This window comes from Choristoneura fumiferana, chromosome 3 (genome assembly GCF_025370935.1).
Source record: "Choristoneura fumiferana chromosome 3, NRCan_CFum_1, whole genome shotgun sequence".
In the NCBI taxonomy this organism is placed as follows: domain Eukaryota; kingdom Metazoa; phylum Arthropoda; class Insecta; order Lepidoptera; family Tortricidae; genus Choristoneura; species Choristoneura fumiferana.
The window spans coordinates 17,849,394-17,869,631 of record NC_133474.1 but is presented as its reverse complement, the minus strand read 5'-3'; the positions used below and the strand labels follow the sequence as shown (position 1 = coordinate 17,869,631).

General features: G+C 39.4%; 2 protein-coding genes across 2 annotated transcripts; both read right to left on the bottom strand.

Moving 5' to 3' along the window:
- Window positions 1-722: 722 nt before the first annotated feature.
- On the bottom strand, window positions 723-10,556 carry LOC141426835 (dynein axonemal heavy chain 7-like). The gene is made up of 24 exons (XM_074086038.1): window positions 10,475-10,556; window positions 10,022-10,167; window positions 9,731-9,926; window positions 9,584-9,654; window positions 9,116-9,273; window positions 8,869-9,022; window positions 7,957-8,090; window positions 7,598-7,871; window positions 7,380-7,521; window positions 7,127-7,305; window positions 6,880-7,043; window positions 6,645-6,783; window positions 6,316-6,382; window positions 6,086-6,231; window positions 5,861-6,013; window positions 5,648-5,777; window positions 5,322-5,563; window positions 5,036-5,192; window positions 4,690-4,856; window positions 2,637-2,874; window positions 2,381-2,532; window positions 2,065-2,202; window positions 1,652-1,795; window positions 723-1,539 (listed from the first exon to the last, which is right to left on the bottom strand). Exons 1-24 carry the CDS (start codon window positions 10,554-10,556, stop codon window positions 1,333-1,335), a joined length of 3,780 nt encoding a protein of 1,259 aa, XP_073942139.1. The 3' UTR covers window positions 723-1,332.
- Window positions 10,557-10,572: 16 nt separating this feature from the next.
- On the bottom strand, window positions 10,573-20,072 carry LOC141426834 (dynein axonemal heavy chain 7-like; the record flags this gene model as incomplete). Its single annotated transcript, XM_074086037.1, is given in 23 exon segments — window positions 10,573-10,701; window positions 11,114-11,296; window positions 11,408-11,633; window positions 11,870-12,099; window positions 12,293-12,481; window positions 12,556-12,666; window positions 12,748-12,861; window positions 12,944-13,085; window positions 13,167-13,339; window positions 13,402-13,614; window positions 13,966-14,113; window positions 14,197-14,348; window positions 15,436-15,611; window positions 15,810-15,933; window positions 16,253-16,450; window positions 16,782-16,889; window positions 16,973-17,086; window positions 17,171-17,302; window positions 17,444-17,626; window positions 17,895-18,066; window positions 18,710-18,870; window positions 19,737-19,859; window positions 19,947-20,072. Coding segments are annotated over 23 exon segments (3,627 nt in total), but the record flags the coding sequence as incomplete, so codon positions are not given.
- Between the last annotated feature and the right edge of the window lie 166 nt (window positions 20,073-20,238).

Below are 20,238 nucleotides of genomic sequence, written 5' to 3'. Positions count from 1 at the left end.
ATGTTGCAATACCTTTTCACGTAATAACTTCCAATTACAATAAAATTATTAGCTCTTGTATTCATAAATAGTAAATAATATTAGCAGGTTCTCTGTCCCATGAGGCACATGTGATTCATGCGTGACTTTACTAGTACTACGACCATGAGGTGCTGATGTAAATAATGCAGTTATTCTACCGAAAATTTTTTTATGGTATAGGGGCAAACGAGCGAACGGATCGCCTGATGGTAAACGATTACCGTTGCCCATAGACACCTGAACACCAGAAGAGTCACAAGTGCGTTGCCGGCCTTTTAGGTAGGAGTACGCTCTTTTGTACATACATTTTATTACGTATTATATTATTTATTATTTTTATTCTTGAACCACATTTAGATAACCAATGAAAATTACTATGGGGACATTACATTGAGGATATTACATTACTTTAACATTTCTATGGGGACCTGTCAAAAGAACGCCTGCACATTGCTTCGGGACAGGAAACCTGTTAAGACAATTACAGAGTTAATCCATACTATATTTAATTAATACCTCAATACGCCAGGCTGCAGGATGAAAATCTTATATTTACATCGATATTTTTTTATAATAAGATTTATAAGACATGTACCGAAAGAAGTAGGTAAACGATAGACAAAAAACTTGCTAAGTAGTAATAATTTAATGAAATAAAATAATAATAAACTTACATGATTATGATATGACAATGATCGGATATAAAATAACGATAATAATGTCAATAACATGATTAATAAAAAAACACATATTAAAACATTCAAAAGAGAAGCAAGATTATTTTACATACTTACACAATGAATATGATTAAAATTACATATTATACTGAGCGGCAAAAAATCTGGCCCTCAAATGTATGCAGTAATAGGTAATTTTGTATGTAGATTGGGCCAAATTTTGTGCCGCTGAATATATTTTTATATACGACATAGCATACAAAAACTAAACAGGCAACGAGCGGTAAATTTTTAATGCGTCTCCCCCCCCACGCGTTAGCGTTATTTTTATACTCTCTCCCGACGCAACACGGAGCCCGCGATCCCAAGTAGACCACCCTTAGATTAATTCGCGAGACGTCTATCTTCCTTATAATATTGCGAAGAACTTACTGATTTGACGCGTTAGCATAAGAACTTTCATGATAGCATTAGCGCTGTCCTACAATCTTAGTTGGTTATAATAAATTTTACTTTACTAAGAACGCAAGGTCTGGCCAGGTCTCGATGAAAATATTCCAATATTTCCAATGCAATATCATTCACAGAGTTATATTACGCGAAAGCAGAACAGGTTTTAAAAATCAAAACATGTCTAGAAGGGCAGTTGCGAGAGCAGAGCGACGCCGCGCATGATCCAATGGTCGGGAGGCTGCACGGTGATAAGACGCATGAACAGGATGTAGTTGGTGGAGTGACCCGTGGTTGAGAGCACGCCGCGCCGCTCGCCAGTTTTGTACAATGGACAGTTGTAGAAACTGCCGTCAGGGATATCCTGGCGCTTCATAGGAATCAGCCATACCTGCGTATCACCGGAATATGTCTCAACATTTACAGGTCCGACGGAACACGTCTGCGGTATACTTCATGATTTCAAAGTTACGCTATTTAGACATAGTTTTAAGCTGGCTTACCGGTGGAAAAGTATCGTAGAGCACCTTTGGGAATGACTCATCCACGCACTGATCTTCAATGTTCCAGCGTGCGCCTTCCAAAAATAGTCCGTAGATGTACACGCCTTCGTCCGGCCGCTGTTCTAGTGTAAACGTGCTTTGCACCTACGTGACAAATATAAAACGAATACAGCCAATGCTGACCATTAAATTTGCTCTCCTATAACATGTTTAGCTGCCTAAGACTTGGGATGTGATGTTATGATCATTAAATAACATTGTATATCAATTAAAAAATATATATACCTCGTTGAATTTCTGGCGGGATACTTCTCAACAGAAGTTCTTCCGCACCGGTGGTAGATTTTTTCAAGTTCATAAGTGTTTATTATAGTTTAAATTGAATAAAGATATTGCTGTGAAAGCAAGCGTACCTCGTAGTGGAAGGCGAGCTGGTCGATGGGTATCTTGTACTTGCGCGCGTAGCTCTGCTGCGCGGCCGTGAGGAACGCCTGCGGAAAGTAGAACCCCGACAGCCAGAACACCACCGGCGGCCCGTTCGCGTGCCAATGCTGAACGAAAAACAAGAATTTGACATCTTGAGCCTGGTCATTTGAAAAAAAAGCTATTTATTAAAAGACGAAGAGTTTTACTAAGTAACGACATCTTGTTGATATTCATATTTTTGCATTCCATAATTCCAATACTTAAGTGTTTATTTCGTTATAGAATAATGTTTAGGTGACATACCTGCAGAAAAGCTAGGCGAGCTAGCAGATCATTGACATAGGCAGCGAACGGTTTGAGAGACGGGTAGCTCTTGCCGGCCCACAGCGCCGGGATGCGGCCGCGCACCATGCTGGACAGCACCTCCTCCGTCACGTCCGTGAGCACGCTCACGCCTGGAGATGCCATTACGCATTATACATTACGCATTCAGCTAGCACTTTCAGAACAACTTGGGTACCCTACTAGAAGCTTAGTGTGAGAGAGCAGTTGCAGAGACCTTGCACGGCGCCGATGACGGCGCGCGAGCTGGTGCGCACGATGTTGACGAGGCGCTCGTAGCGCGCCGCCTCCTGGATGACGACGATGGACATGGGCGTCATGTCGGCCGGCTTGATGTCGCCCTCGTGCGACGGCCCCGACAGGATCTTGTTGGGCAGCCGCGCCAGCACGTCCTCCGCGATCGCCATGGCTTGCTGCTCGGGCGTGGCGCCGCCACCGCCGCCCGCCATCGTATCCTGAATTAGGTACACATTATTTTTAATCCCACTTGGTCGTAACTTTTATATACTATGAGCGGCATAAAATCGGATTATTCGCGTTGGTTCCTTTGCCGTTCTTTCGAAGGAACTATTGACTTTTTTTTCGCACTAGTTTCTTCATCAGAGATGATGATGAGAGACGAAACTGCGCTTATTTTTTCACATTTGTTCCTTTGCGAGAACTGAAGGTGAACGGCGAAAGGAACAATACAAAAGTGAAAATATAAACGCAGTTTTCCCTTCATCTCTTGTGATGTGAAGGAACTGGTGCGAAAAAAATGAAATAGTTCCTTCGAGGAACAGTCAAATGAACTATCCAAAAAATCTGGCCCCAAAATTTTTTATGCAGTAATAGTTAAGTTTGTATGTACAGTCGAACAAATTGAATCGTGACCCAGGGCGGAACCTTTTCATAATCAATTTCAATATGATTTCCTAAACAAAAATATGAGATGTCAACACGACATAAGTAGCACAAAGGTTCCACTCTGGGCCATGATTCAATTTGTTCGACTGTACAGTAGGCCTAATTTTGTGCCGCTGAATATATAGTGGTTTAAATAAAACCCGCGAGCCTTTTTTACTATGGCCCATGGCTTTATTACTAAAGCCCAAGGGTTCTCATTTTTTTTTAGTAGGTGCAATATATTATATGTCATAATCTACGAAATATTGGTATGTTTCTTCGTATCATAAATGTGATAAAAAAAACGTTGTATGATTTAGGGGCGGTATATGAATTACAAAGCTCAACTTATAAAGCTCCCCAGTCTTCGACTTCGAGCTTTCTAATAGTCTCGTTCGTGCTTTCTTACTTTACGCCCTTACGACACAATGTACGGTTTGGTTTAAGAGACGCCGCAAAAATGTTACAAACTAGAAGTTTACGACTAAGGAATTTCTGATTTTAAAATAAACTTTGGCTAACGCATATTTTGCGGGAACTTTATAGGATATATTCAACAGCGCTCATAATAATGACAATGTTCACTTACCAAATATTGTTTTAGAATATCCTTTGATGCGTGGATTAGCAGAAAGATAATTAAAAATAAACTATAAAATATTTACGATACCAATAAAAGGACAGATAGTTGTATTCAAAACTTAACTTACCAAACGATCCTAATGTTTTGTGAAAGGCAGCAAGATGGAACACATAAGTATAACTTTAGCTAAATGTACATTGTAATCATGTGCTAACTAAAGGCTGACCAGGAATATGAAAAACCTGACGCGAGGACAGCACTTCTACGTTTTATATTGCAACATTCTTTACACTTACTATACGGTACCTACCAGTTATATTGACAACGGTGTCGGTGAAGTTATTTAAAGGAATATTTTCTAATCCTTCAGACTTTTTCTATGACAAATACTTTTATACATTGTGAATTATTTTCCTTCCAAGGCTATGGATAATCTTCGGCATTTTAACGCACAAAAACACAAAATAACACTTTAAAATACGACACGCAAACAACGTCAAACTTTGACAGCAATAGACAGATGCCATTTGAATTTATTGTTACCAGTGCAAGAAAGTAGTTCTATTGGTTTTCCGCAATATGGCGAGGTTTTCTATAATTCTGGTCGGCCTTTAAACAAGCAGGTTATACAAGGTGACAAACCAAACACCTCCGTAACATCTAGAAATTTATACGAATATCGGATGTGTGTTAACAAGACACCAATCTTTGTAAACTTAGTTGAAGCATGATAACGATGTTTTCCGACTACAATCGAGGATAGTTTAAGCGAACTGTAAGTGGCGCTGCTCATGCAGGTTACCTGCGTGAGGATTGCGGTGTTAAGCAGCTCCTCAGCCTCGCGGAAATGCTTGGTGATGTCAGCGTTGGGGTGAAAGCCAAATACGTCAGGCGGCGTCGCCACCGGCAGGGAGCGCGCAAACGCGATGAAGTCCGCGTGCTCCGTTAGCGTTGGGATGTAGTAGGTGCCTGTGCAGATCCATAGCAATCAGTTCAGTTAATAATTTCAGGGTTAGTGTGCTTAAAAATAAACTTCTGAAGTAGCTCTAAATGCCGCGATTAACAGCTGTGTTTTACTTATTGTTAATTAATATAACACATCTCTTGAATTGTATAAAATATGTATAAAATATCCTTAAATTGCTTACCAGTAGCTTCAAGAGAGTACTTTTCGTTTCCAATGGTTTTAGGATTGTAGAACTTGAATAGTATCGTGTTGAGGCAGCGGCGGTCCCAGTCGTCCGTTACTCGCCCGCCGTAGTTGCACTCCCCGGTTAGGTATCGGAGAGCAACAAACTGCACATCCTACGAAAACAATATTTTTTCCTAGTATGTGAATTTAGGGACGAATGAAAGCTAGCCCGTCAGTTCGGAAAAACTAGGTTTGGAAAAAGAAGTCGTAGCTGGGCCTACACAGTAAAGAATATGTCTAACTTCGTATTCGTTAAGGAACATGTAGAGCTGCGTGATGCTGATCCGCAGGTCTGTCTCGTTGAACTCGTAGCGAATGTTCCAGCCCAGCGGCCCGAACTGCCGCCGCTCCTGCACCACCGCGTGGAAGAAGCACAGCGCGAAGAGCATCTTCTTGAAGATCGCCGACTGTTTATTGCCTTCAAACCACTCGGGGTCGTTGATCGGATCGCTCTGGTATGAGCGTGCGACGTTTGCTCTCAGACCTGATAACCAAGACACACCAATTCAGATTATTCTTAAAGTGATTATACAACTCTACTGATGAATTGAAATTATTTATAACGCACCTTGCGGTGGTTCGTTTGTCATTTTTACTCCGTTTTGCAGTACATATACAGGAAAATGATCCGCCGGGTAAGAAGTAAGCCAAAGCCTAAAATCAGGGTGGGTAGTATCTGGTGTCAGGCTCTCACAAGTCTGAAAAAAAAGACAGTTCAAGTGTACCTAGTAACAACAATTAAGTAGCACTTGGCATTTTTCTGTCAATCTTGAATTACTACCTTTTCAAGCATTGGCATCCAACTCTTAGCCAGGTGACAGTTTTGCAGCACAACCCAGGTTCCACTTCGAATACCTTCCTCAATAAGCTTGACAGCTATCGGACCCTGACCCTGCCCCAGCGATAAGGAGAATAGACGAGAGGCTCCAAAACCCTACAAAAAAATAAATAAATAGGTATTCTTTTCATACAAGATAATATTATTTAGTTTTCCTTTACCCTATACCTGATCATCAGCAAATTTCAGTAAAGTTCCCATGGGGTCTGAACCGGGCGTTAGTACAAACAAGAGAGGTATGCAGCAATGAGAATCTGAATACGAAGAACCCAGATCAAACAGTGGGGGTTCCACGAACTGGCGTCCCATTTTAGCTGCAAATTAAAATACAAATACAAGTCAAAATTTCAGAACAATAAATTCGACGACATTTTTTGAACGAGGTAATAATTTTCTACCCTCGACAAAATTCTGAACTGCTGGAACCATCATGTCCAAGCGCATGCAACGCAGAACCATCATTTTCTGGAAAAAAAGGACAACATTGTTATTTCGTAAGAAAACTAAACAGATCTATTAGAAAGAAAAGAAAGAAAGAAAGAAGACATTTATTCACTTACACAGAAGACACACATATACAGCAAAATTAACACAAATAAAATAAAAAATAAAAAAATTACAGAAAAACACATGAAAATATTTAATACAATATGCACAATGATGTGTGTCCCCGCGAAAGTGAAACGGTCGCTATTACTCGTAGATAGAGACAATAATTTGAAAATACCTCGAAATCACTACATTTATTCCATGGTGAAGGTAACGGTTGATTCTGTGGATCTGAAGTATTGCAATAGTCCTCCCATGCACTCGTATTTTCCATGAAATGATCTAGTATACCGTGAAATGCTTCGATTTCGTTTAAACTGCGTTATTAAAGGAGGAAATAAGATGAGGTAAAAACTTCAAAAGGTCGTTGTAATTAATACTGGTTGGCTATACATATAATATGTATTACTAACCCGTTAAATTCTGTCCAAGCCTGAGGGCTGAGAAAAGAAACAGGGTTGGGTGGCACGTGCCTCGGCTGTGCTCCTCCCATCAGAAATAATACGTGACTCTGCTCAAGGTCACCCTCAGCTACCAATATTGTCACAGTCAGCAATAGGGAGAACACCAACTTATCCTACAATGCATTGATAAGTTTATATCAGAACTTATTTTCTCATCAAATCTTATGAAGTAAAATTCAGTATTATAAATTAGTACCTTCTCAAAAAGACTTCTGCAAATGTTAGCATACAGTGAATATGTAAAAAAAGCGCGCAATATTGCCAGACGAGCAGGAATCTCCTCTACTTTTTCTGTGTTATCTATAGCACTAGTGAATAGACCTTCAAACCAGCCTAAGGAGTACTGATACATAGGATCGATGTTTGCTAAAGATGCTGTAAAATACAAAAATAAATGAAATAGACTGCAATGAAAATGGCATTATTTCAGAATGAACAAATTTAAATACCGATGAGGAAGAACAAATTTGTAGAGTGCACTGCAATCGGCACGTAATCGTCTCGCGCAACATCAATTTGTTTTTCAGTTACCATGGCCACCTCTTGTTTCTCTTTAATTTCGTTCGACGTATCTTTAGCAGAATTTAAAATCTAAAAACAATAAATATAAAACTTGAGAATTGTCGCCTTTAACCTTTTGTGCTACATAAAGCTAATCTTGTCTTACCTGCACAGCTGCCTCATCTTCTAAGAGATGTTCAGATGTAGATAGCACGTTAAGGATTTTCTTTTCGATATCTTGCAAAAGCCGTCTGTGCTCGGCGCCTTGCGTGGTAAGATCTGACTTGGCTTGCTGCAGGTCCGGCCTCTCTCTCGCCACTACTCGGGATAAAAGCTGAGCTTCCAGTCCGTCTTTAGCTAGCATGAAGTTGACTAGGGTCACTCGCACACCTACTTCAGGCAAGTAGTGAGGGTTTGCCAACTTAGTGCTAATATACAATCTGTAAAAGTAAGGAAATGATATGAGTCCTTAAAATTATTATCATTAAGTATTATAATATATTTTATAATTGATTAGGATTTTACTTGAAATCTTTACTGTATTCAACGATAGTATCACCAATTTTAATGCAAAGCGCGCCACCCTGACGGAACGTTTGCTGTTGTAGAAGGGGCTCCAGCATCGGATCCAATTCTTCTAGGACGTTTTCTAACAATACCTGTAACAAATAATAAGTTTAATAAAAGCTATAATCATGTGATACATATGGGTCAATCAACTTTTTAGTGTTGTTATTCTGTCCCGTGACCCAGGAGACATCAGTGATACACTTGCTTAGAGAAATATTTGCAATGTATAATACTAGCATACTTAGGAGAAGCTACGAAGCAATTGCCTTAAAACTGTCACTACTCCTATCTTTAGTGGATTTGTACCCCATACAAATCATACTTTTGTGACCCAGGAGACGTCATCATAGTGGCTAAACAAGTTGATTGACACACATACTTTATTGCTTTTATACTATGGAAAAAATCCAAGTAGGCTGTATTTTGCACTGAAGATACGAAGGAAAAAGTACTTCTTAAACAATCTCAGTGAATAATATTTATGAACAGTCACCAGCACCTATATCTAAAACAACAAAGCGTGCATTGCTTAATATCTGATACGACTCTATGTGGAACATATTTGTGCACGCTCCGCTGTGGCATATTGAAACAGGTGACTGTACCATCAGCCAAAAATATGGCCTACCACCCTAAGTCAACTTAATAGTTTGACTTTAGCGACATATTCATTCGATAAGAAGTTGTTCAAAATATGATAGACAACTTATTTGACTGACCATACATAAAAATTGTGAATTCCATTTCACCGTTGAATGTAGTTAACAAATACTGAATGGAAATGACAGTTATTGATTAAGTCTATGAAAGCAGAGCTGTTGCCGCCACATTCAATGCATCCCTTTAAGGCTACCCAAATTGACATACCGGTTGTCCAAATTGTACTGCATTTTCTAAGACTCTGCCCAGATCGGACTGGGTCATGCGTACTATGCATATGTTGTTAGGTTTCTCCAAGTTCTTGATCCAGCGATTCGCCTGGCCTTGCGGGTCGATCATAAGCGGCCACCGCCGCGCTGTCCTGATCGAGATTTTTTAAATATTAATTGTTTTTTAAATAAGCTTAATTTAGAAGTAGTTCTTATGTTTTTGAAACGACAGCAATAAAATTTACATTATAATAATAGCGCTCTCAACACTAAAGTCGTCTGATGGTAAACCATCAATATTCCACTGTTGTATAGTAACTGGCTCTCCTAAGGACTTGATCAGGCTGAAGTTAAGGGTGCATACAATTCCGCAGCTATGACACGCCTCAGCCCATTTCTTTACCTGAAACGAAACATTAATTAAAAATAATGATGGCGTTAACTCCTAAGTCCCCGCGTACACAATTTTGCGCGTAATGTCCAATCAAATGTCAACTTTTCTTGATTGTCATGAAGTTTAAAATTCTTGCATTAAACATTTGACAACCGAAAAACGGCTAAACAGATAGTGTCTTTTCCAATCTCGACATTGGCGGAATCATCGATAGTATCGATGGAGCTATACTTTCTAGAATTGAATTGAATTGAACATTTGACGTCGGGTCTCAGGTGGTAAAGGTGACTAATGACATAAAATTTTCACTATCACTTACTTGCTCAATTCTGAAGGCTGCTGTAAATGGACCCAAATATGCAATGATACCAGCTGCAATTAAGATATCACCTGAAAAAGGAAATGATAATGCCAAATGTCGAGTCAGCAAATCAAAAACTAAGAAAGGTTAAAATTAAAAAATTACCTGTCAGCGAATTGTATGTACCCCGGAGCGTTTTAGCTATTTGCAGCCACCTGGTCTTCTCTCCGCCTAATCCAGAGATGAGCATTTCAGCTCGTTTTAACTTATTACTGCAGTCCATCACTTCATCATCGAGCATTTTTTGTTGACGATTTTGCTCCGCCAATGCGTCTTCCAAGGCGCCTAGTTTAAGTTGTACCTGGAAAATGAAGATTAAATGAAAAGAATTTTCTCTATGATCAGTTGATCGATTGAACTGTCAATTTTGACATTATTTTTCATAAATGTTGGTACCTCTCTGAGCTGCGCCTGCTTAACGGCGAGCGCGGCCATGGCCTTGTCGTAGACGGCCTGCGCGGCCGCGAGCCGCTGCTTCTTCGGCGCCACCACCTTCGCCACCTTGTCGTACTTCGTCATGGCGATCACCCACTTGCACATACCTTTTGGAGAAGAAATTAATGGTTACATTGAAGTGAAAAAATTTAAAAGCATACTAAGGTGCTGTTTCACCATCCATTGATTAGTGTTAACTGGCGGTTAAATGTGATGCCGTCTCCGTCTATTCGAACAAAACAAATAGAGAAAACACTTATCAATGGATGGTGAAACAGCCCCTTAGTAATAATTATAATTGAATATTCATCCTCAAAATTCTCAAAAGCGAAATAATGTTAAAACCAATAATCTATAAATATGTATATACTACTTTAGCGTCAACGAAGATAAAGAAATAGTCTTGTACTGTACCCTCAGCCGCGGTGGAGACGGTGCGGATCTTCTCGGGCACAAAACCCTCGTCCAGCATAACGGTCTTCATGAGCTTAGCCATGACGGGCGGCGGTATGTTATCCTTGTCGTAGTTCTGTAGCCCCCTCCAGGAACTTGATGTCGTTGAGCAGCTTCTTGGACGGGCCCCACCAGTCTTCCACCGTGCCCACGCCCGACGGGTTCGGCACTTTATCCGGCTTCATTTCCTAAAATGTCAACGCATTTAATAGCTTTCTTCGATAAAAAGTTAAATAAATCTAACAATCACCCTCACCGACCACGACGGTGGTGCTTTAAGGGGCTGTTTCACCATCCATTGATTAGTGTTAACTGGCGGTTCGGTGTGATGCCGTCTCTATTGGTTTTGATCGAATAGACGGAGACGGCATCACATTTAACCGTCGGTTAACGCTAATCAATGGATGGTGAAACAGCCCCTTAATCTAATAAAAGTAATGAAGAAACCTAACATGAAATAAAAACTGCGAACTAAAGGGAACACATAGTTTTATTTTACTTACCGGGTCGTCCTATCAGGTAAGCAGTGTAAAGTAAATAAAACATATAAGTTATTCAATAGAGAGTAGTTATGAAAGTGGATTAAAAGATTATCTATACCTTCAATATACAAATAGCTTCCATAACTAGTCTGATGCCTCTCGGCGGACTCTTCATGGTCTTGATAAACGTAATATCCTGCGGAGTGAGGGTATCTAAGGCTGCCAGGGCGGAGTTCAGGATTGGCATGGCTTCAGCTAAATCAGCATCGCACTCATCTTTGATGCCTTGAGCTTCTGCTGCCTATAAAATAAAATAATGATAGGCCCTATTCTTGGTTATGTACTTAGAATAAGTAAATTTTACTGTTAAATAAGCCGGTTAAATTTCAGTTTAACCTTTTAAAAAACTTACCTGTTCCTCAGCAGCGTGCTGGTCTATTAATACTTCGGCTTCGACTAGAGCTACTCCTTCTTTTTCTTTTTCCACTTTCGCGGTAGTTTCCGCGACGGCTGCAGCACCTGCAGCCAGTTTCGGTTGTAGCAGCTCTAATGCTTTTTGTAGTGCCGCAACTGACTTTTCAGCAATAGCCAGCTGATCGAGACCAGTGAGATATCTCTTTTCGCTTTGAAGTAGCTCTCTGTAAGATTTAAGGAAAAAAACCGTGTTTATTAATTTCCGATGCGATTCAAACTCGTTTAAATTTTGGGTAGATTTTCGGGGACGAACAGTCGATTTAGCTTAGCCTTGTCTCTGGAAAGACGCGTAACTTCGAGTTTAAGCCCGAAGGAAGCTGGATTGCCTAGCTCTTTCTATAATCTTACCTTAAATAAAATTCCTCTAGCTATACTCGAATTATTTTAGCTAGGCACTTACGTCCGTTTCTTATTGAGCAGCGATTTGAACATGTTGATGAGCTCCAGGTAGGCGGTGGGCGTGACGTAGTTGTACCGCTTGAGCCGCAGCAGGAACTGGCGCGTGAGCTCCTGCGTGTCCACGTGGAACACCTGGCACAGCTTGATGGCCGTGTCGCGCTCCAGGTCCGTCAGCTCCACGTCTTTCAAGAACCGCGTCGCCACCGCTAGCAGAGCGTCTGGAGGCCATTCCTACAATATTTAAAGTCTAATTACAAAAATAAATTTACGAAACAGAATCACGACAGTTAATCTAGATTAACAAACAACATGCTTAAGTAGGTATGAAATCAAGATCAGCAATTGCTGATTTGATTTACAAATCTTGGTGTTTATGGCCAAGTGGCTGATATACATCTAAGAAAGCTTTAAATATATCGATGACCTGGAACCAATCGATCGTGCAGCAGTTGACGAGGGCGGGGAACTTGCGGATGCGCGTGCGCAGCGAGGTGCCGGCGGGCGACATGGCCAGCACGATGTGCAGCTGGTCGCGCACGATGGACACGAAGTACGCGTACAGCGCCGTCGGGCTGCCGTCCGTCTGCAGCGACTTGTCCCGTTGCCGGTCGATCTGAGGACCACCAGGTTAGTCAGCTCGTGCTCTAGCTGTTAGGAAGATAACAAAAAAAAACTCAAATTACTCACGACTCTCATCTTCTCACATAATTCTGCTTTCTCATCAGCCCCGAAAATATTTGGGACTTCTCCCGAATTCAGCATGTTGTTGACGTCTTCTAGGAAGCCCTCTTCTTTTATCTGTTTTTGATAAGAACATGTCGACAATATGAAAAAGAAAGTATTTCTCATGGTACATTATTTTTTAGTAGACTTACTTACCTGAGATTCAATGAACAGAAACACCATGTGTTGATCAGGAGTGCTTGATTTTCTCAATAAAGTTTTTAAGTCTTCTCGCCATTCATTTTTTCCATAGGTACGACTCATTTCAACCTGTTATTTGGGAGTAAATCAGGAGTTTAAGGTATTTCCAATCATATTATAACTAAGCGTGAAATAAAAATAATAGAAAAACCTGGAAAAGGTCGTATTCATTGATCGAAGCTGCGAGGCGGGTAAGCGACTGTCTGCCGGACCCGCCCAGCCCCACCAGCAGCGCGTGCGAGCGCGGCTGCGTCAGCACGCGGCAGATACGGGACACGTGCTCGATGGCGAACCTTTTTAAATGTGCTTTTCAACAATGAAGTACAACAAAATTTCACTAGCACACCGTTAAATACCTATTAAGTTTCTCATACCTGAACAACACGAGGTTCATAGGTTTCTTTGACATATTGTTGAATTCAGCAAGAAAATTGTCTACTGTCGCATTCAAATGTTCCATATTGGTTGTTTCCATGTAAAAGCGGGTGTCTACTTTTGGATTTGCGAAATCACAATAGATAAGGTTTCGAAGATGAAGGTCGGTTATCTGTAATAATAGTAAAAAATCAATACTCATTGCAGAACCGACGCGCAATACTATTTCAGTACCTTATCATTTGGCCCTTTCAGAAGCCTGGAGAGCATTTTGTCAAAGTCATCGTTAAGATGTTTGGCAGTAGCATCTCGTAGACATGTGACTAGCCACTGCCGGTCCTTTTCTTCGACCAGACGGTCTGAGAATACCCGCAAACACTCGTGCACCCAGAGACGTTTCATACACTGAACTTCAGGTGTCATAACCGGGAGAGACAGAAGTACACCCTGCAATCAATGACATATACATGGATACCGGTAAGTAGAGGTTATCCCGTCGTGGCTGGATCAATTATCATAAATGGACCTCGTGAAATTTTACGTTTATTAAAAGTCGGCTGTATTTAGAGACATTTAACTATTTTTTATTTCGGTTACAGGTGGTAACCTGTAATCAAGTTTTGTGGTGCTACGGTCGCCATAAATTAAAGAGCTTTGGGGTTTCAATAACAGAAAACAAGACCTACAGACCAGCCAGAAGAAGCTGATGCGAATCCTGTCCAGAAGCACCATTATTTTTTTTTAGGTTTTCAGAAGCGTATAGAAAATTTTACGATTAGATTTCCAATGAATACTTACCAGAATAACTCTAGAAAAATCTCGCAAATTAAAGGTATAGTGTGATTTAGATGGCGTTGGTAGTAAATTTATGCGGCATTGCTTATAAACCTCTAATGTGCCGTCAACGATTTCTGTGACACAAGGATCAAACTCCGAAGAAAATCCTCTAAAAACGACAGAAAAAGTATAATTTACTGTGAAAAATAAATAATTATAATATAATAAGAGTTGAAGTAAATAAAAGATTACCTCGTTTCTAAATGCCACATCAGTATCCTACCAAAGATAACCTTCATGGTGTCGTCGTCAAATTCGTCAATGCAGAAAAATGTGAAATGCCGAGAAAATCGGGGGGTGATCAACTTTGCTCCCGGCGTAGGTTTGCCCATGGCGCACATAAACTACAAGAACACACTAGATAAGTATTTGAAATACTCAAGGTCAAAACTAAAATAAGTTTTTGATAAAAAAAAACATTATTTATACAAGTTTTTTAATACCAGCATTTTTAATATAAGCTGCTGACTGTACTTTTTGTCGACCTTACTTGCATTGTCACCCAAACCACATTTGCGTACCAAATTTCAAGACGATGCCATTAACCGTTGAAGAGTTACGTCCTGCGGAGATGATCCTGGCCGGACTACCAGGATATCACTACCAGATTATTGAATTGTCACGCAATTTACATAACTAATTGTCGTCGTTGCTACTGCAATACCGCGTAACTAGCTTTTTCTATAAGGTATAATTTTGACTGTCAGAACAGTACTAACATAGTACTGTTCTGACAATGAAAATTATACCTTATGGAAAATGCTAGTTACGCGATATTGCAGTAGCAACGACGTTATGCCAAATTTCATGTAAATCCAACTACTGGAAGTTGGTCGAATTTAACTTGCAAATTTGACTACAGACAGACAGACCACGGGGCAGGTGAAACTAAATCATAGCTTGTAAATTTTTTTAACCAAAAAGTAAAACCGACTCCAAAAAAATAAAAAAATAACGGAAAATGGAACCGACTACAAAACCTACATACTATGGGTTTCAATCCATCCTGCTGGGTCGTGCTGAGTCACCGACTTCGAGCTAGTAGGTACCTAGAAAATTATTTTCAAGGTTTTTGTAGTCGGTTCCATTTTCCGTTATTTCTTTATTTTTATGGAGTCGGTTTTACTTTTTTGTTACAATTTTTCTTTATTTCTCACTTTTTAGTGATTCTTAGCCAAAGAACATCTCACAACGAATCCATTAAGCCCAAAGACGGCTTATGTACGTTGTTTTATAACAGAGTTCCGTTGCCTACCTTCCGGCTTCAGCATCAGATCAGTTCGAAAGGATCTTCTTAGTCGCTTAGCTAGGTATATTAATCATGATCGTTTATAGATGAGCGAGCATTACTTAGCTTTGACAAGTTCCATTCCTCATTCCTCCTTTTTTGAAGTCGGTTAAAAAACTAAGAGAATTGAAGATAATATTTACCTGAACATCGATTAGATGCATTGCAACGTTGGTTTTGCGATCGTACCACAGCCCCAGATCTATGCCCTGACGCAATACTTCTATGGGAGGTTGTGCGCCGTACGTTTCGGCTTGTGGCATGCTCACGTCATCCACAAATACTACAGAATAACACCCGACTGGTGGACCGAAATATCCTGCAACAAAAAATAAAAATGTAGAGCTTTGGTCATACAGGTACAGTCACGATCGTTAATTTAGGACCCACTTAAGATCGAATATCTGTCATTTTGGATGAAAATTCAAAGGATATTTTCACGAAATGGGTCCCAAATTAACGATCGTGATTGTACATGTCGTTTTTCTGCTTCTTATTATTTTAACTGGTACCTCACCTTTTCGTCTTTTATCAAGCTTGCCCATGATAATGTCTTGCGTTTGATTACAATTAGTTTGTGCCGAGAATGCCATAATAAGAGCCTTATATACTCTTGTATCTACTCCCTTTACTAAGTAATCCTGAAATTCGTAGTAAAGAGTTAAAATAACAGTAATAATAATTAGGTATTTTAAAAGGATACCGAAAATAGATGTAGATACGTAATATGAAATAGGTATTTCCATCTTTAGTTTCAGTCCCTGACATGTTTGTACCTCTTTAAGATTAAATGGAAATTAAACAATATATTACTTAGATACATGTACACATACGATTTGGTATGTTTTATGCTATAAATAATAGGTAAGGAAATGGCTGGTGGATTCACAGATAACAGCTGTCGTCGTGCACGAGTGGTGACGTAAAATTATACTTGCTATCATATTTTGTAATACTTACAATAATATAAGAAGATTTGCCGGTTCCAGTAGGACCCACCATCATGACGGCTTTATGATGAGTCACCAGCAACTTGAACAGCGCCAAGTATCTGACGCTGTCCAGCGTAGTCACCAATATCTGATTAGGTGGCGTGTCTTTGCTAATAGGCGGCGCAGAATCCACATCATCTTGCCATGGCTTCCATTTACCCTTAGCCTAGAAATTATCGTGTCAATATGCTTGTATTACCAAAGACTGCAGAAAAAAGTGCTTAAACAATTAATAAAATAACTATCAGACTATCGAAAATACAAACTGAAATATAGATGCATAGAAAAACCAGAAAAATAAGACCAGCGCTGGGAATCGAACCCAGGTCCTCGGCATTCCGTGCCGCGTGCTATACCGCTACACCACCGCTGGATAGTGATACAGACACGAATTCCAAATTTTTTGTCATCATGTAAAAGTAACAAATAATTTCGAATTTAAATAAAAAATACAAAAAGATTCCAAAAACCAATCTTAATTTTTATCAGACTATCACCTCCTTGATATATCTGTAGTCGTAAACAAGCCCATCCTTAGGAATAGAAAGAATATATTGCTTTTCCGGCTTTCCAATTTCCCTAGGGTAATTTAACTTTTCTATAACCTGAAAAACCAAATTTAAGATAAATAATAATTTTACAAAAATGTACCTATAGGAATAACCTAGTTTCGTTACTAAACAGTTACCTTTTCTGGAAACTCTTTTTCGAGTAAACCTCTGAACATCATATCAAATTTGGGTCGGCTATCAGCTTCTAATGTGGCACCTATAGACCAAATGCACGAGAAAAAGAAAACGCCCTGTAAAAATATTAATTTGTAGCTGTCTACTTGAATAATGTAGTAATTAAAGTAAAGTTGAGAAACAAATCTGCCCAAGCTAACCTCTAGCTGCGCTCTGATGTCAAGATCAGAAATTGATTCCATGTATTTTTCATTGTAGAAGTCTCCCAAGAATGTATCGTAAATGTTCATACACGCTTGAACTAAATTGCTCCGTGATGTCACATACATTTGCTGAGGATTAAAACATATTTTCTACAAATAGGCAGTGCGAGCAGATAATTAGAGAAATAAAACACACCAATACCTACTCAAACTGAATTCTTTAATAAGAATTAACTTTTCTTAATATGTTAACAATAGTATTATAAATACCTTAGTTTTTCCCGAGTATTCTACAAGCCACAGTAACGGAGACATGAACCTGTTGAACAGCGTTCGGATGAGGTTACGGTTGACGCTGTGTAGTGACGGCGGTAGAGTGTTGAGCCATGACTCCATGAGGCATTTCCAGCCCAGCCCTTTTGGCTCCATGTATATCATACCGCAACGTGACACCTGATTTATATATACATTTATACCTACTTCAATGGTGCACCAAATACAGTGATTATGAGGCAGTCCTTTTTAAATTGATTCATAGCATAACCGACTGGTCCATGCGTCTTTGAGCATGCAGCTCCTTTAGTAGATTAGTAGTTGATTAAGAATAAAAAAGGGCACATTTTTCTCATTACATAATGGGCAGTGAGACGGTTTATTCTTAATACTTATTTATACAAGAAAAAAAAAATAGGGGAAAGAGGTGGTAGGTATTTTGAAATACCGTAGCTGGTGAGGCAGCCTCGAGGTCCATGGGTTCAAACACCAGGTTGGTGGTGGGTGCGAGCTGGATGATCTCCCCGCTCATCAGGCACAGCTTCTTATTGTCGTCCAAAACCGTGTTCAAGTTTTCAATCCAAATGGCGTCCACTGGCCCGTCAAACACCAGCCACTTCCTATCAATAATGGATTAAATTCTTGAATCAGCTTTGTGCATTTTATTAACAATAGTTAGATTTAATAATTATTGGATAACACTTAGTGGGAGGACGTTTTTGAAGAATTAAAAAATTAAATATAAGGTCATAGGATTTGGATTTTGAGATATATAATGTAAGCAGTTTTACCCCCTGTTTCACCATCCGTTGATTAAATTTATTTAACGGATAAATGTGATGCCGTCTCTGTTTATTTTGTTCGAATAGACGGAGACGGCATCACATTTATCCGTCAAACAAAATTAATCATTGGTTGGAGTCTTTAAATTTTTACGAGTTATACCTAGTGCCATCCATGAAGACGCGTGATTTTGTCAAAATTAGACATTTAATGTCATTGGAATTAGAACCACGGCACGCGTCATCGTGAATGACTCTACCTATACATTACTCGTTGGAATAAAGTAAACAGTAGTCAGTGCTCGCTGTAGTCATAGCTTTGAGAATTAACTCGTATAGAGGTTTAAATGCGTTAACATCTTGTGTGATAATTTTTATACATGAAAGATATTGAGCAAGTGCTACTTAGAAACAAACGATTTCGTAGGTAACGCAGTAAATGTTAGGTAAATCTGTCTGTAAGTTATGCTGCAATAATTACCTGTTATCATTTGTGGAGACTGCAAACGCTCTGTAACTGACAGCAAGGATACCGTCGGACCACTCGTGGGACACTGGATCGAACTGCCCGTACAATTGACCCATTGTAATCGATTTGGGATTTATGACTGTCCACTCCACTGGGTTCTCGTCCATCAAACCCTAATAACGTGGCCAAGGTAAGTAAGAGCACTAGGCAACCTGTTAATATCAACAAGCTAAATATGTTTAAAAATCTAAACTTGATTACGGAATGAAATGCGCTCTGAAAATTGCAAAGGAGCAGAATACAATTGTGATGACGGTCGGAGCTCAAAGCTTCTAAAATACTCAATTATTTAGTTACCATAAATGTACTAAAACAGCTCACTTTTATAACCCATCTAATTACACATCAACTAACTTTGCATTTTTTTAACTCTAATGTTTGGATGTTATCCCTTAATAAGGCCCCATTTATTGGAGCATACTACCACATAATCAAAAGCAGCTATCGAATACATAGCTGATATTTTTAAAGCTAGTAGTATTTTCAATAATTACGATGAATGTTGTAACTTATTGCTAATACAATAAGGTTGAATTTCCAAATCAATGCGTGTGGTCGCTAAATCGCCTCTACTTTATTAAGGGTTAAGTGGGTCTTATTGATTTTGTTTGTATTAAAATATAGCCGTTACATTACAAGATAAGGTACTAAAATTATAACCATTCATTTTATCTTTGTCGTAATCGGTTACAGTCAGCATCCAAAGAAGCGGATCACTTTTTTACTTTGTCACATTAACACATTTGTCAATCTTGCATGGCGTTAAGTACGTGGCTGTACAACGACAAAGTACAAAAGCTACTTTTAATGTTGACCGTACTACCTCCTGCGGCCCAGCGTTTTAGTATAAAGTACTTATGATGGTGTGATATTGAAGTGACTCGTAAGTAACAAAATTTAAAGTTCGTAGAATCAAATTTGAAGTGGGCCGCAGGAAGTTGGTAATTATTATCGTTTTAATTAAAAACAAGATTCATACTTTTTCATGGACGCAACCTAATGCGTGGCCTAGGGCATGGTAGCATTTGGTCTTTCCTGAGAAAGGGAACCCCACTAACATGAGACCATGCCTGACCAGAATCATCTCGTATAACTGGAGTACCTGAAAGGGACAGCATTGACAAAATCTGGTACAGAAAAGTTAACTGGAATGTTATTTAAATTTTAGTAAAAAAACAAATGACAGTACCTTTTCAATGAAAAAGTCGTTAGCTTGTAAATTAAGAGGCACGCAGACTTCCTTCAGACATTGCACCAAATGGGGCAAGCCAGCTTGTGGTAGCGGCAGACCAGGGAACAAGTCCCCAATGATGCCCTTAAAAAATAGTAGGTAACAGTCATTATCCACACTGACGAGCAAAAATAAATGACCAACTTTTTTTAACCCTTTACCAGGCCCCTTAGAACTAGCGTGTCTTCATACGTACTTTATATACTGTTACAACCGTATTGAACGCCTTGTAAAAAATCTATTTACGAAA